Consider the following 17,639-nt stretch of genomic DNA (forward strand, 5'->3'; position numbering starts at 1 on the left):
CAGTTGCAAGCCCGGGTGTATTAGAAGGGACCTGTAACCGCAGGGGTGTGTGCGACAGCGGCTGAAATCCTTCCCCTCGCCGCACAGGAGAGGAGAGGAGCAACGCTCGTGGAACTGAGAAGCTGCCACCAAACGACTCAGGAAGAAAACGATAACAAATTAATAACATTACCAGCCGCAGGCCTTACAACGCGGCGCCGCCCGCCGGCTGCCGTGGCGGCGGGTGCCCCGCTCCGCCCTCTCCCGGCCCGGCCCGGTGTGTTCCGGCCCGGCCCGGCGCAAGATGGCGGCGCGGCTGCTCCGCCTGCGGGGGTTGTTGCGGGCCGCCGGCCCCCGGCCCTTCTCTGCCCAGGCCAGGTCAGCGGGACGCAGGGCCGGCGTTGGTGGTATCGCCGGGGTGGGGAGGCGGGGGCGCACCGGGCAGGGTAGGGGGTACCGGGGCGCACGGTGAGGGTGGGCGTGTGCCCCTGCGCTTGGGCGCGTAAGGGGGGTGTATGTACCTGTCCGCCTGCGTGGGAGAGGTTACACGTGCTATATGTACCCCTGTAACCTAGAGGTTCATATGTATGTGGTGGGCGTAGACACCCGTGTATATATTTGGAGGGATGTGGATGTGTGCTCTGGATATGTGTGGCGGGAAGGTTATAGGCACAGGCACGTACGTGTGCGGGTAGGCGTGTGCGTGTCTGTGTGTGCGCTTTGCCCCCATTGCAGGAGGCAGCTGGGCTCTGGGGGAGCGGCTGGTGCCCGGCGGCTCTGGGAGCCCCTGGGTGCGCTGGGCTGCGGCCTGAGCCCAGCGAGCACCCTGTGCCCGGCGGCTCTGGGAGCCCCAGAGCCCCTCCGCCCGGGTGGGTTTGGGAGCCTTCGCGCGTTCCTGTGACGGGGCCGACCTTTGCTCCACTTCCCGTCCGTGCTTGAGGGATGCCAAGTCCCGTGGTGGCAGCAGGTGTTTGGCCGGACACGTCCTTGCCTGGACACCCCCGTCACCCGTGGGCCCGTGGCAGCAGGGCTTTTGGGCGAGGGGAAGGGGGCTTTCAGGGAGCAGAAGCACAAGAGAGCGCTTACTCCTCCTCAGACCTCCGAACTGTGTCTCCTAGGGCTGTGGTTGGTGTGAAGGGGCAGCTCGGCCCTTCCCTGTCTGTGAGCCGCAGTTAAAAGGGTGGGCTTAAGTAAAACTCAGCATTGTCTTAAACGGGTTTAAAAATAAAGGTGAAGCTTTTGGGACAGTCACTGTGTGCCTAGCATGGGAAGCTTCTGTTTGAGGATGCAAAATACTGAAGAAGCAAGTTGCAGTACCCAATTTCTTGAAATAACACTAGGAGTAAATATAGAGTCTGTGTTTCCGGGGCCTTTAATCCTTTGCACCAGGAAGAGCATGAGTAACTTCATATAATAATATGTTATTATTCATATAATAATACTTGTAATAACGAATAACTTACGGCAGTACATAAAGATCTTTGTCACATTAATGGAGTAAATAAGTGTAGGCTCAGCTAAACTTTGTGGGATTACACACAATTATTATGCTATGCTGGGAAATGGGTGCCGCGGAGCTGAGGAGGTGAACGAAGTAGTTTAAGAACAGAATAGCAAATGCCTTTTCCATTTAATATAGCTCCACTCAGTATTTATAATTTCTGATGTTTTGTGACAATAAACCAAAAGCAAGTCAAAGAACCCAATGCACAAATGTAAGAAGTGAATTTTTGTTTAAGCCCTAAAGTAGTATGTCTTCCTTGACATTCTAAACCCATACAAAAGCTTTAAACCCCTCCCTGTTATTTTGTAATTATACTTCCCTTGTGTGGTTTTAACTACTGACCTTTGTTTCAGTTTTTGTTAAAGAAGCATTTTATTTTTACATATGTTTTTATCAGAATGTGGGGAGGATTAGCCTTCCTGTACAATAAAAATACTGAAAGCCAGGATTAGAAAGTATCACGTTAAAGGTTAGAACTATGCAGATATATGTGGTAACGCAGAATATAATATGGCACTCAGAGTGTGCAAATCCATGTTGTACTCACTTTTATTTTGAGTGTGTGAATTTTCAGTGTCATGGATTTGCAATTTGGGGACTTTTGAGGGCATGTATAAAATGAACAAAACCCACAAAAAAGTTTACTTGTTCAAAAAGTTACCTCCTCAGTTTAAATTGAGCTGAATTGCATTTTGGAGATTGTGTGGCAGGAGGAGAAGGCAGTGATGGTTTTTGGCATCTCTTATGAACAGAAACTTTGTCTTCTTACCTATGTATGTATTACTATTGGTTTTAATTTATTTGAAGTTTTAAAGACAAACCAGTCTTGATTTACTTTTCCTAGCCCAGTGAAGTACAATGGGTCTTTATATTTATTGTGGGTACCCTTTGAACTTACCAGTGTGCTAGAGTTGGAATGTGAACTATGTTTTAAAAACATAGGTGTTTTCTTTCTTTTAAAAGGGTTTTGTAAATGGGGATGCCTGTGTCCTAACAGATATTTTCACTTAATCTTTTTTCAGTCCTCTGCAAACTGAACAGCACAGCACAAAGCGCCCAGAACCATCTTCTGCTAAAAGTTTGACTGATATAGGCACTCGGAGGATCTTCTCATCAGATCATGATATCTTCAGAGAGAGTACCAGGAAGTTCTTTCAGGAAGAAGTGCTGCCTTTTCACGCAGAGTAAGATACCTCTTAAACATTTTCATTTGCCAAATGATGTGTATTCGCCCCCCAGAATGTTCTTTGGGGTGTTACTCCTAATATGATAGGATAAACAGGGTATTTGTTTTAATTTACAAGCTTTCTATTTCATTTAATAATATTTAATTAAAACAAACCTGCCTGTGAAAATCATATGTGAAGAAAGCCACACATAATCAAAATTCACTGCGTTCTTTGAGCTCCAGTGTAGGCAATCTGGCATCCTTGTCTCAGGCCTGTGAGCAGACAAATGCAGTTTACAGAGTTGCAGCGAAAGTATCCCTGCCTTTAGGTAGTAACTGACACCAATGTCTTGGGGGCAGAGTTAAGAAGACAATTCAGTTCCCACACTATTGTATTGCTGTAATCCAAAAAAACCATTGATGTTGCATCTAGGTTGTATTGCAGTACATTTTTTAAATGTAGTAAGCATAGACTGGTAAGATGGCTTAGATATTACCAAGAAACTTGTGCAAAATCTCCTTTTTGCTCTGTGGAAATATGTTTTATCTTCTGCATAGAGTAGAAGTGTCACTTCCATTGAGCTAGAGCTGTAGGATGTTTTTCACCCTTATTTTAGGTATATCTGATCATGTTACAGTAAGGGAAAGAAAATAAATGGGCCCAGAATAATGTTTTGAACAGAAAGTCTTAAGCCACAGGAGTTTCTTAAGCAATTTTTACTTTACTTGAAAAAACATTCCGGTGTAAACGTCAGGGGGTAGTGAAGGGCTTATTCTTAAATCATGCTGCTAGGTGTGTTTCCTGATGCAGTTCACAGTGTGTATCCACAAACAGTTGAGATGGCAGGATTGAGTGGGTGGAGTGTTGTGGCTCTGGGGCAGAAATGAACAGCAGGAGGCAATGGAAACAGCTTACGTCAGGGTTGTTGCCAACTGGTTTTTTTCATCCTCAAACCTTGACCTCAGAGTAGTATGCTTTTCCACTGTACAGTCCTACTTGATCCAGAAGAACAGATGCTTTCCCTCATCTTTTGTTAGAATGACTTCTGATGCAGGTTTGCGAGCAGATAGTGGCCCTGCTCCAGGTTACTGAAAATCGTGTTTGTTAGTTTGCTGACAGAGCAATTTCCTAGAGAGACTGGAACAAGTTGGACTTGTGTTCTTGCATCACTTTAGCAACCTATGAACCCTTCTGTTCTCACACCTTTCAAGTAAACAAGGAGGCTTCAGGCATCTTATATTAATCAGCTGGGCTGACGTGAAGAGAGAAGTGTGGCATCAGCGAATGCTGTTGTGGATTATTGTGAGGAGGAGAAGCTTTGGTGATGGGTGAAGTAGAGACAGGAATGGGCCTGAGAGTGGGGAGGGGGGAAGCAAAGGTGGTCATGAGAGAGATTTAAGATTTCTAGTATAGGACTGAAAGCTCTGGGAATGAGCTTAAGTATGTAGGATGAGATACTTGATTAACTCTGGATAAAGTGCTGTGGTATAGCTCTCCTGCACACAGGTGTGTCAGAGGAGTGTCTCTGATATAATCTGTCTACCATATAATCTATTTTCTCTTTTTTAAATAGCGACATTAAAAAACTAAAAGCTTTCCTGTGCCATTAGTGACCATCCAACTTAATAGTGAGTTGGTAAACTCCATGAAGAGGCACTGTTTTTCCAAGAATAAGTGATTCCTGTGGTATTAAAGTCTACAAACTGTTGGCAGATCAGCCTCAAGTACCTATTTACAAACTTGAAACCACCTTAAAGCAGTAATTTACCAAGATACAGTACTGATTTGTAATAGGTGTATAGGGAACAATTTTTATATAAAAAGTTACTTACGTGTTAACTCTTGGTTCTTATAGAACAGTTCTCATTGGTAGAGTTGAAATCTTTCACAAAAGATACTGATGTGTTATACCCATTTTGTACGTGGGGAAAATGGAATGTCAGGAGGATAGAGACCTGCTTCTAATTATCCAGATGGTTGTGGTGAAATCTAAATCCTGATCTGGTACTCAGACCAATAGGCAGTATTGCCTTTCATAACCAGGCTTAAAGACATGTCAGGTTAGATGTTGGAAGCAAGAGTTTAAACTTGTTATACAGTTGGTGCCCCTGTAATGCCAGTATCATCTGTGGACTTGAAAAATAGAAAACCTATTATTAAGCCTCTGCTTCTTAGTTGGGAAATACAGTGGTCTGTGTACCCTACACATAGTGTGTTGGGGAGACTGAAAGTTTCTTCTTATGCAGTGAAACCTGGCTGCAGTTGCTCTAGTGTGAAGCAGCAGCCGTGACGAATTAACAGAAGAGCATGGGGGATTCAATGCATGACTCCGTTCTTGTGTTCATTTTGCAGATGGGAGAAGGATGGCCAGGTGAGCCGGGAGCTCTGGGAAAAAGCTGGACAGCAGGGTTTGCTGGGCGTTGCTATCGCTGAGAAACATGGCGGTATAGGAGCAGACATTCTCTCTTCAGCTGTGGTCTGGGAGGAGCAGTAAGTACTAGACGCGTCAGGAAGAATTTCAGTGATAGGACCAGGAGCAGGTATGCGTTTCCATAATATGTCCTCATTGTGGAGTATGTTTGCTTACACAAAATGGTGTTATCTTTCTCATGGAAACGATAGTTTAGACATACGTATGTCCCTCCTGTTTTAAGTATTCCAGATGATTAAGTAGCAAATGTCATTTTGCTCCACTGTTAGGACTTTGTGGCTGAGGGAAGCATTTTGGTTAGTCTAAGTTACACACTCATTTGGCTGTGAAAGTATATTCTATAAATAACAGTACAAGTGCCACAAGCTCAGGTTATGTCTGAAACTTCCATGTGGTGGGGCTTTCTTCATTGCTGAGTCTACTGTAACTGTTCAGTGTTTAAATCTTAGTACTTCTGTTTGAACTTTTTTCTTTTTTTCCCCCCCTCTCCCCAAGGATGTATGTTAACTGTAGTGGCCCAGGATTCAGCCTTCATTCAGATATAGTCATGCCCTACATTGCAAACTATGGCTCTGAAGAACAGATTAAACGCTTTATCCCCAAAATGACTGCAGGCAAGTGTATTGGAGCTATTGCCATGACAGAACCTGGGGCTGGCAGGTAAGCTAAATAATGAAATAATGATCTTAAATCAGTAGACAGCACATAATGTTCTCAGAGAAAAAATTCCTGACCCTCTTGGTTGTATGGTTATCTTAGTGACTAGACAGTATCTGAGATTAGGTAGTACCTCAAAACCAACTGTTGCTTATAGATTGTTTTATTATAACTTCGTAATTTCAAGATACTCAGAATCCATTTCATTATCGCCTCACTGTGGGCAAATATGCTTTGTTTTTGCTTTTATAGTCCAAGTTTATAGTCACTAACTTGCTTGTCATATGAACATGCTTTTAATATGAAACACAGGAGAAAATTACACACCTCAGTAAAGAGGGCTTGACTTTACTATTAGCTTTTGTTGTGGAACAGAACACCTTACTTTCTTCCCTCTGAATCCTTTCAAGCAGAGGAATGTGCCTCCTTGCCCATCATTAGTGAAGGGCAGACAGCACATGTTTGGAGTAGACACAGCTGATCTGGCCAGTTTTCCAAAACTGAGAGGGACAGGTGAAGACCAAAACCTGTTGGTGTCATGCTTCTACAAACAGTAGATGTTGCCAGTGGTTTTTTACAGAGCCTTCTCATCAGGGTTGAGCCTGCTTAGAGGATGTGGGTTTGTCTGGTGTTTGTCATCTGAGGCATACTCGAGTAAGGGGGTGCTGACCCATTGGTGTCAGTGCTTGTATTATACCACCCTCCACAAGCAGATACATTAAAATGGGACCTCATGCTCCTGCATGATTGCATAGATTTATCATCTGTTTCCACAGCATGCTTGTGGTTTCTCTGTTATACTCTAAGCTGTTTCACTGTGTTTCACGATCTTTGTGTTTTCACTGAGCCTATACCTGTACGGTATAAAATCTACCTTATTTTGGTAGATTTTATTGGGTGGAATATTTAGTTGGGTAGAATTCAAGATACAAATTGCAGCTTCTGGAATGGTTTCTTGAAGGACCTTTTCACTTTCATTTTAGTGACTTGCAGGGAATACGAACATATGCAAAAAAGGATGGAAGTGACTGGATTCTTAATGGGAGTAAGGTAAGTGAGCAGACATACATACTGCTCGTAGCCTTTGGGAACTGAATGTATTTAGACAGTGAAGGATGTACACCACTGTATCTCCCCCCAGTCCTTGCATTTTTGGGTTTTTTGTGGGTTATGATGGAGGGGAGGGGGTTGTTCCCAGTTACTTTTTTTTTATAGGACTTAAGATACCTCCATTGGTGGCAATTTACAGTCCAATTTATGGAAGGGCTTGAGTAGGTTCTTTTTGTAGCTTTTAAATAACCCTATCAAAAGGCCTATTTCCCCTTAAATTGGAAAGAAAAGAGGAAAATAAAAAAGTCCTGCATAGTATTAGCAGTTTTCAGCATCAGCAGGGCTGGTTTTTAGTACTGAGGTTGAACAACAAAATATATGTACTGCCACTATGAAATCTTCTGTGGCCTGAGTAACAGCTTGTGTTGCCACAATGAAGCTGTGGAATCTTTATTCAGGAGCCTGCTGGTCATGTAAGAAGAAAAAACTCAACTGCATTGCATGTTCTGTATGTGTGTTGTCAAGCTGTTGCAAAGCTGACAGCATTAACCTCTTCGTTCATTGCCATAATAAAAAGCAATAAGGCAGAAATAGCGTTCTGATGGAAGTGTGGGTTTAGCAGGGCTTTTTTAAAGCTATGATGTGTCTTAATCTTCTTTCTTCCCCCCCCTTCTTCTCTGCTCCTGCTGATAACATGGTAGTGATAGAGACTTCTGGCCTTAGCAGAATTTCAAGTGGTGAGAAAGAATGTGTGCAACCAAATATGTACATACAGGTGGTCAAAAGGATACTTGCTCATGCTGCACAGTGGAAGCCTAGTGGGACAGATAGCTCGTTTCTTTTGCTGGAGTTAAAATGGATCACTTTGGCAGGTTTATGAGTCATTCTACAGGATTATAGTAAGCAGTTGTGACAAGAAGCCACTGATAGTTTTGCATGTTATACCTTGCTAATTTAACTTCTAGAAAAGAGAATCTCCGTGTTCTTTTAATATCTGCATTTGATACCATATTCCTTCTTTATCGTGAGTCAGGCAAAAGAAACAGATCCTTGCATTCTTTAACTTCGCACTTCCCACCCACACAATCCTCAAACTAATTTCTCCTTTAATAGACCTTCTTCTGAAACACTTGATTCAGAAAGCTTGAACTTTAAAATTCTTCTGGACACTTAAACCTTGCCTTTCAGTTCACCTATGAAGGTGTCAATGCAATTTTTCTTTCTGCTGCTTGATGATCTCTTCTAACTTCTGTCCACCTAGCTCGTTGCTTTATTCCAAGTTGCATTTTTTACAGGTATTCATCACTAATGGTTGGATGAGTGATGTAGTGATCGTGGTTGCAGTTACAAACCGGGAGGCCCAATCTCCTGCTCATGGTATAAGCCTTTTTCTGGTGGAAAATGGAACAAAAGGTTTCATCAAAGGACGCAAACTGGACAAAATTGGCCTGAAAGCTCAAGTGAGTTCATGCAACCCCTAATGTATAATAGACCTTGAGGAATTCTAAAACCACTTAATGCCTGGTGTTAGCTAAATAAATATAAAATGGAACTGTGGTGCTATTCTAGTTCTTAGGTTTTAGAGGATGAATGATATACATGTAAAGTATGTACACTGAGTTTGCCTGTGAAAGTCTGAAGCATGTGATGTGCAAGGAGAGGCTGAGGAAGCTAGATTTATTCACTCTGAAGAATCCTGGAAGGAGAGGATTTTATCAGTGTCTTCAGCTATGTAATGGTTGGCTGTAGAGATGGTGGAGCCGTGCTCCCCCTAGAGAAGCACAGTGAGAGTGGCAAGGGACACAGGTTACATTAAGGAAATTCCAAGTAGGTATTAAGAAAACAAATTCACCATAAAAGTGATCAGATACTGGAACAGGGGCCCAGAAGTCATGGAGCCTTCATCTTTGGAGCTTTGGAAATAACTGGACAAGGCCCTCAGCTGCTTGCTTTGCTGGACCTGCTTTGAGTAGGAGATAAACTAGGTGACCTCTGGAGGACCCTTCCAACCTAAATGATTCTATGATTTCAAGTTAGAGTGTACAATAGCAAGAAAAAAATGGAGCAAAATAAGTGGAATGAAGAGATGAGAATGTTGGGCTATAAACTGTTGCATTTAAAATCCTCTTAGGACACAGCAGAGCTGTTCTTCGAAGATGTGCGGTTGCCAGCCAGTGCCTTGCTTGGAAAAGAGAACAAAGGCTTCTATTATCTGATGACAGAGCTCCCTCAGGTAGGAGGAACGTGAGTGTTTGCTGTCTGTAGGAAGAACACAGACAATTTTTGTCATTGCAAGAATCTGCCTTACTCTAGAAGATTATGTATTGTGGGGAGCCACCTTCAGCTCAGTCAGGGTGTCTGTAGACAACATTGATACTGCTACTTTTTAACTCAAGTACACAGTTCCTAGTGCTAAAATTGCAGTTCTTTGAGCACTGGTAAAAATGTTAATATTCCACCAGCTCAAAGTCAGGTCTCTTAACAACCCAGTGACTGAAGAACCTGAAGGTAGTGTATTTAAAAGAACATATCACAGTTTCCTTGTATACTTTTAGCATGGAAACACTTTGCTTAGTAAATTAAATATCGCTCAGAGGTGTCTGATGTGTTTGGCATTCTCTACAAAGAAACAAGCGAGCACTGCTGTTCTACATCTTTTAGCAGTAGAAGCATATTAAAGATAGAGGGAACTCTTTTTTTGTCCCTATAGCAATGTAAAGAAATTGTTTAGTTGCCAAAATATCTTACTAGTGGAAATAACAGTTTATGACTTAGTTTATGCCATTTTGGAATAATTTGGGAGGACAAAGAGGCAATGTGTTTTTTTCAAAATGTGACAGTGCTTTGTCAGTAATAGGACTTTGTATTTGCTTCATCTGGTAGGGATCATGCTTATTTAATTTTATACTGTGAGTAAATATAAAACATGATCAAAGAAAATCTTTTAGTGCTTTAAAGAAATAGATGCCCTCATAAACAGGTTCAGTGTGATGCATCAGATTATTTCGATGGTGCTAGAAGTAATTGTTCTGTACTTAGTTTCTGTTTTTCAACAGGAAGGAAAAAACAGCCAGGTTTTTTTGTGGATTTTGTTTTTTTAATAGAAGTGACCTATTGAAATTGTTAAATATAACAACTTAAAGGTTTTTTTAAACAAAAAAAGTTTAAACAGTTATTGTTTAAACTGAGCAGTGAAAACAAATATTTGAAACAATTTTATGTGAATTTTTCAGTCAGTAAGAGCCCAGTAGCTATTTTTTGAGTCGTTGTTGTGATTGAAGATTACCCCGGAAAAGATTTACAAATGGGCTTCAGGCAGCAATGCATTTGTTGCACTCATTAATTTCAGTAATGCAGTGTGTCTGGTTTGATACTTAGTGTGACTTCTACCCCCCCTTCCTTAATGAACAACACTGAACATCTGTGTCCCAATTGTGCATCTGATATGGAGAAATGTAGGACTAATTCAACTGGATTCCATGATTTATGTTTCAAAAGGAACGACTGCTAATTGCTGATATAGCTCTTGCCAGCTGTGAATTCATGTTTGAAGAAACAAGGAATTATGTGAAGCAAAGAAAAGCTTTCGGGAAGACAATTGCAGACTTGCAGGTGAGTTTGAGATACTTGTATACAGATTCCAGTGTGCATTTACTTTACTTCTGTGTGTGTGAAATAGTGAGCGAATGAAAATCCCTGGGCTGATAGTCCTTTTCAAAGGACTATTTGCACAGGTTTCACTGTTGAACTGTGGCTGCTGTGTGCCTCCATGCCTATCGTTCATTTTTGAAAAACAAAACTAATAAAAACTCCCACACCCCAAAGGTCTTAACATGTAATACGTATTTTACAATTCAGTTAGATACCTCCCAGCAGTGATGCTTTGGGAAGCGAAATATGCAGACAAAAGCTATGCTGGCTTTTTGACTGCTGCTGAAGAAAAATTACCTTGTTGCTCTTAGGCTTGTGTTTTACTGTCAGAGGTCCTAATCTGGGGTCTATTACACCCCCATGTATTTCTGTATCTGCCTGAAATCCTATGGACTGCAGAAGTGCTTGGCACGTGCAGGTCCTGCGTTTCTCCACACATAATGCGTTGCAGGAAAACAAACTTTGAGGCTGATGCTGATGGGAGCTCACAGGCAGTGACCTTGCTGCCTGAATGCCTGCAGAGGTGTCTCTCTGTGTTCAGCTTTATGGGTATTGTAATGAGATTCCTCAGCTAGCAAAGTGACTGCATATAAAACTGTCATGTCATTCTCTGTGAGCATACCTCACTCCTGACAGTGGTAGTTAATTGTGTTTTGAGACGTTTATGCCTATACTCTTTTGTTGCAGTCATAAAACAGATGTTGCTTTCCGCAGTATTGCGATGTTAGCTTTCATGAAAACCACATCAGCTGTTAGGGCTGAAGCAGACCAAACTCCTGCATGTTTGGTTTTTAGGATAGAGGTGACTCATGGCTTAGAGGTTTTTGACCACCTGTTTGGTTGGCTGTTTTTTTAAAAATATATACTTTTGAAATAATTTTTAAAACCCATCCATTTCTGAATCTTGAGACTTCTTTTGTCAAAATCAAATCTTTAGTTGTGAATAGCAGCAGAATTGGGCCCTTCAGAGGCTGGAATGCTTGGTATCTTTCAGGAAATTATGATCTTCATCTGTTTTTTAAAGTTAACATTCAGAAATCCATCATTCCAGATGGAATTTAGTGTGTGCAGTGTGCAACTTTAACACAAAAGAAGTATATTTTTCCTTTTTTTAAATGTAGCTAGGGGATGCTTCCTAATTGTAGTAGTTCACTGTGCAGAGAGACCTCAGAAATAATCTCCTTTTTTAGGTTAGCCCACTGCCAACCACTAGGTGGCCAATAAACTTAATAAAGTATATTATTTTTGCAAAAGTAGGCCATTCTTGGTTACCTTTTCCGTTACCTTCTTGTTGTTGACAGCTAGAATGTCTAATTAGAGCTCTGCCTTGCCTAATTCATTTAGTCATGCCACGGGATAGTGTTTGAAATTAAATCTTTTCTTTATAATAGTAGGCTGGTCCATTTATTGTCAAGGGAAGCAAGAAGATTTGTTTACATATGATTTTAGAACTGTTAGATTATAAACCACTTCTTTTACTAGCTGGTGTTTTTATCCCCTTCCTACCAGAATTACAAGAAGATGGTCGAATGCTTACCTGGTCTGGTTTTACATAACCTCAGTGATGGATTTTTATCTCTTCTATCTAGAAACTCCTTTCTAATGTGACAGAACTCAGTGTTGAAAACCTTTGATAGTTAGTCTAAAATTTCCTTTGTTTTGGCTTGTGTCTTTTTGCATGTGACGTAAACTCTGAAGAACAGAATGCATAGAAAAAGCATTCAATTAATGATGAAATGCTGTTAACTGGGGAAATTAATGGCTTTACAGAGTGAAAGGACATTTCCCCACAAGAGGGAGCTGAGAGTGACAGAGCACCCAGTGCCTCCTCTGTGCTGTCTAGGAATTTGTTTTCAGACTCTTGGGGTTTTTTCTTTTAAAGTCATGTTTTGAGTTGGTCTTGAGAAGTACAGGGCAGTAATCTTCTCAAATAAGATTGGTAAAGACATCATTGTATGGAAAGTAAACTGTCTTCTGGTGTACAGAGCCAAAGTTATTTGAAATGATGATTTCCAATAGAAATCCTTTTAGAAAATGCTTCATTTTCTACTTCAAATATCACTTAAAACTTGTACTACTACTGCTGTTTCTTTCTTCTGCCTCCTCTATCCACTTCAAAATAAGACGGTACAACACAAGTTGGCAGAAATGAAAACGCAGATTTGTGTGAGCCGAGCTTTTCTGGACAACTGTTTGCAGCTGCATGCAGATAAACGTCTGGACTCCTCCACAGCTTCCATGGCAAAATACTGGTATGTGGTTAAAGTAATTTAGAATCATTACTTGCATGATCTTGACAGGAATCTAATGAAAACACTGAACTGTTCAGATCTAATGAAAAGATAAAATTACTGTCTGATTAATAATAACATTGTCAGCTTCTAATAGAGACCACTAGCTTTAACTTTAATCATGTAGTCAACAAAAATCTTAGTTACATTGAAAACTAGTCTTGGTTAAACAGATCAATTTCAAAATAATAGCATGCTTTTAAAATAGGTTTCCATTAATAACAAGATCAGGACTTGGCTTTAGCTTCAAGTAAAAGTGAATACTTCATTGGTATTTAGACAAACATTTACATTTTACTGTAGCAAATTGCTGGGTGTTTTCTTAGTTTTGTTTTGTTGTGGGTTTTTTTTTAAATGGGGGGTTTTGGTTTGGGGTTTGTTTGTTTTGTTGTTGTTTTGTTTTGTTTTGAAGCACACATTTATTTTAAGCTCATGTAATACTTTTTTCTTAATGTTACTTAGCGATAGCTGTTTGGCCCAGACAGTTTTTGGAGCTATATGGTTTTTGGGAAGAAATAGTTGGCTATGGCTATTGCTCTAACTGAGACTAAACAGTGCTTTCCTTCAGTGGCGAGAACTCCTCCTCCCTCTCCCCATAGTTGGTGGTGTTATCTGTTAGCTTAAGTTTAATCAGAGAAAGCTGGATGAGTAGAAGCATCTAGGATAGTGGCACACAAATTTGTGTAGTTTTATGTTGCTAGCAAAGATGGGAGAATAAAGCACATCAGACATGAACACATAATTTTATGGAAGATGTGCAGGTTTACAGTTTCTGGACTTTTAAAAAGAAGTATAGAGGAAGTGAGCGGAGAATACTAAGGGAATCCAGGGAGAGTATTTACAATGAAAGGAAGGACTTTGTCTGAGTGCTATTCCTGGCACTGATTACCTAGAAGTACCAGGTACATAAGCAGAGGCATTCAGTTTTGAGGAGGAGGAAACAACTAGTGGCAGCTCAGATATGTAGACTTATTTCCTCAACTGATTTTCCAAAGCGAGGCATTTGAAAATCCCCCACCCTCCCAACTGTTTAGTGCCACAATTTGTTGTGCATTTCCCCTTTCCCTAATAGAGTCCTTGTGACTCACTTTCATAAAGCGATCTTAGATGGTCTAGGAAATGCTTGAATGTAGAATTGCTTTATTCTCCAATGTTTCAGGAGACTATGTCCAGTTAATTTTGCTTCAAACCTTTGTATAGTAAATGACTTGAGTTAGAGCTTTGAAGGATTTTAAAATATAGTTTGTGCATCTCTTTTCTAGCATCTGATGAAAGTTCTGTAGGTTTTATTTTGTGGTGACAGGTTCTATTATATACCTAAATTTATTTGAAAATATATTTAGGAGAGACAGTTGCAGTAACTCATGGCTGCAGACTTAAAGTTGGTATAATTATAAGGATTTAACTGGTTGAGGAGATGGTTTGGAGAAAAGGACTCTTATATTCCTCCATGAGAAGCAATTGACTTGAATCGTCATTTTCTTTACATCTGTTGCCATTCTCAAAGTTGCATGTTTAGGAAGTTGTGTGTTGTTTTTCATGTCTTAACTTTAGCTTGAACTTCCAGTGCAGTTAAAATCTCATTTGCAGTTAAATCCATATTTTGCAGTAAACAATCCTGTTTAAGCATGACAGTGCTTTTTAGAATTGAAAACTATTGAGGAAAAGAAATTATCCCCACATGATGATTATACCCAAAGAGCATCCTGGTGTGTTGCTAGTGGGAGTAGAGAGGGAAGACTGTAATGCTGTTAATTTTTGACAAAGTTGAGGGATTTGGTAAGAAAAGAGACTATATCAACCTGCTTTACAAAAAGAAATCTCTTGACCTGTCAGAAAGGTAAACAAGCTTGTCTGTTTTGAAAACTTTCCTTCTCCAAAAGCTCTTCTTTTAGGGAAAACAAATCTCTAATACATTAGACTGAACAGTATTTATTTCTTACCCATCATGAAGGAATAAAAAAGTCCACCAGAATATAAAGTATTTTAATGGACAGCATTTAAAATCAGTTATATAGAGTAAAATGTTTGGTTATATTTTTGTCTTGCTAACTCATCTGTGTATCTAGTAATGTTTCACAGCATAACATTCTTCTAAAAACAAATTTCTTTTTGGACATTTAAGGTCTTCTGATCTCCAGAACAGCATAGCTACTCAGTGTGTGCAACTACATGGAGGATGGGGATATATGTGGGAGTATCCAATTGCAAAGTAAGTGTGACATATCAGACTTAAGTGATGAAGGATTATCAGCAAAGTAAAATGAGGCACTTCCTTTACGTCTGCTTGTCAGTTGTTTTGTCTTAGTACTGATTTACTGTTCCTTTTCTCATCATGTTTATTGAAAGGGAATATACTGTACAGATGTCTGCAGGAAGCCTTTGTTTTGATTCTCCAAATAATTCATAAGCTGTTAAGCAATATATATCTTTTCACAAAATAGACATTGCTTTTCTAGAACAAAATGTAAATTGAAAAACCAGAGAAGCAGTGTAAAAACAAAAATGAGGGGAGCTAGTTTGTATGTTTTATCTGAAATTAAATGCATACTTAGGAAGGAAAGAAAACATCTTGTGTAATACCAAAATAACAAATTGCCTAATCAAGAACATGACTGGCTACATTCAGATTTTTTACACCTTTTAAATGAAAAAGCTAGAGATTTATATGTAGAAAGACAAATTTGCCAATCCCTGTTTTTTGCTTCCTTTATGAATTTAGGGACATTTATGGAGTTCTGTTGTATATTTCCTCGTGTATTATCTGTGAAGATGTGTTTCCTTTTGTGTACATGCCATTTGTCACACTGAGTTTTTCGTGCTGTTTTTATTTAAAAAAAAAAAAAGGGTAATCTGATAGCAGAAATACCAAAACTAGAACTGCTGTGCAGTTGTCATAAGCAGATAAATTAAACTAATTTTTAAGGTTTAGATTTTTTTTTTTTAATTCTAAATATGTGAAGAGGATGAAATGTTGCTTTAAAATAACTTTTTCCTGCATGTTTTTAATGAGTGTAATTCATGAGTGTTCTGCACCCTATCTTTCTAAGTAGGAAGGCCAGCAAGCCCTATTCAGGGTGTCCTCGAACCTCTGCTTATCTGTGCATGCAGTAGTTGTCCATACAGGGTTTTATTATCCCCGTGGTTCAGCAACATGTGTGTTTCCAGAGAATGCCGCATTGCTCCTGGGCTGGTCTCTGTATAATGAGGCAGAATTAAGATGGAAAAGCACATTGTCATTGTCCTGTGTGCTGTCACCAGCTGTGTGTGAACTGGGGCCGGTTCCAGCATGAGGCTGGAAATGGTTTGGCTGCATGCAGCTTTTCGGCTGCTGGCCCAAATGGAGCTGGAGCTGGTGTCAGTAGAAGGCTGTAGCCAGCTGATGTGAAACCAGTCAGCACTTTCTTTCCGTCCCAAGGCATTTGAGGCCAACCTCAAAGAAAGAACTGACAGCACCGTTAGCAGTCCTCTTGACAGGACCAGACAGGTCAGGGCATTAGAGCAAATCACCACGATAACTATCAGTTTGGCTCTGCAGGAGTTGTTTTTTCACAACAAGGCACCTGGGTCTTGTGGTTCTACACGATGTGTGTGGTGGGTGAATGGGGTCTTGGGTGTCTGGAGTTGTGTGATGTGAGGAAAGGAGGGAACAAGAATTGGTGGGGGAAAAGTGGTAGGAGTCTGGTTTTATAGAGCTTTTATTTTATTGTTGTTTAATTAGGGGGGATAGTGGAGACTTTACAATGTGAAGAAGAAAAACAGGGAAGAGATACCAACCAAACTCCTAGTTTGGCACGGTACCTTGGAAAGGTGTAATATTTCAGGTAGCTGGAACCTCTTTGAAAATGTGAACCTCTTTAATAGCATACTTCAAAAATAGAGATCTTCAAAGATAAAACTTAGTATCTTTTTCTTTTGATTGCCTGTCCATTCTGAAGAATTGTTTTTAATCTTGTTTTTTTTTTTTCCCCCCCCTCAGAGCTTTTGTGGATGCCCGTGTTCAGCCAATCTATGGTGGTACCAATGAAATAATGAAAGAGCTTATTGCTAGAAACATTGTCAGTGACAAATAGGGCAGATGCTTACTACTTTGGAGAGTCTTCCAGATTCCTTTTATATTGATATATGACATAAAATCAGACATCAGAATGTAAGTAAAATAAATATGGTGTATCATATACTTTCAAGTATTAAAAAGGTGTTAGTAACAACAGTGTGCTCATATGCAAGATATCTAATATTTAACGAACTTGAAATTTAAATATCTTTTGACAACACAGAGTAATTCTCTGGATTCCAGAAGTTCTGCTAGTGAAAGGCAATTTTGTGCGTGTAACATTATGCATCGCTCAGTCTTTCAGACCTGGTGCCATTATACTGAATCCAACCCTCACTGTTCCAGATTTGAATCTCTTCTCCAGAGAAGCCACATTCTTAACAAATAAACAAAAGTTAATGTGCCTTTGAATTTGTATTTCCCTTTGACAAGTATCACTGTGTCAGAGCAGAACTTGAAACTTTTGCTTCTGTTACTGTACACCTGCTTACTGTGCAGCAGCCAGAGGGAGGGAATGTACCACTGAGCTCTATGTTTACATGTAACCCAGAATGCCTTATTTTAATTACTTTGTTGAAATAAATATAATAAAGCATTTCTATGCCATCTCATGCTTGTCTGCATTACTTCAAAGCCTGAGGGAGAACCGGACGCTTCCTGCGCGCCCCCATTCACCTCAGGGCTTTGAGGGGGCGTTCTGAGGGAAGGGAACGTGATGCTGGTGATTATTTTTCAAGTATTTCCAGGTTATTACCCCCGATAAACATGCTAAAAGGGTTTTGGGGGCCTTTTTTTAATTACGGACGCATCCTGGGGCTTATCTCCCCGCCGCCGGCCGCCGCGCCCCCTC

The 17,639-nt window shown here is 40.4% G+C and overlaps 1 protein-coding gene across 1 annotated transcript; it reads left to right on the top strand.

Moving 5' to 3' along the window:
* Positions 1-204: 204 nt before the first annotated feature.
* Positions 205-17,395, top strand: ACADL (acyl-CoA dehydrogenase long chain). Its single transcript, XM_074910399.1, has 11 exons — positions 205-357; positions 2,506-2,667; positions 5,005-5,142; positions 5,579-5,743; positions 6,724-6,790; positions 8,086-8,250; positions 8,922-9,023; positions 10,289-10,402; positions 12,566-12,693; positions 14,858-14,944; positions 16,712-17,395. The coding sequence occupies exons 1-11, from the start codon at positions 284-286 to the stop codon at positions 16,803-16,805; spliced, it is 1,296 nt and encodes a 431-aa protein (XP_074766500.1). The 5' UTR covers positions 205-283; the 3' UTR covers positions 16,806-17,395.
* Positions 17,396-17,639: the final 244 nt, after the last annotated feature.

Source organism: Athene noctua, chromosome 7 (genome assembly GCF_965140245.1).
Source record: "Athene noctua chromosome 7, bAthNoc1.hap1.1, whole genome shotgun sequence".
Taxonomy (NCBI): Eukaryota; Metazoa; Chordata; class Aves; order Strigiformes; family Strigidae; genus Athene; species Athene noctua.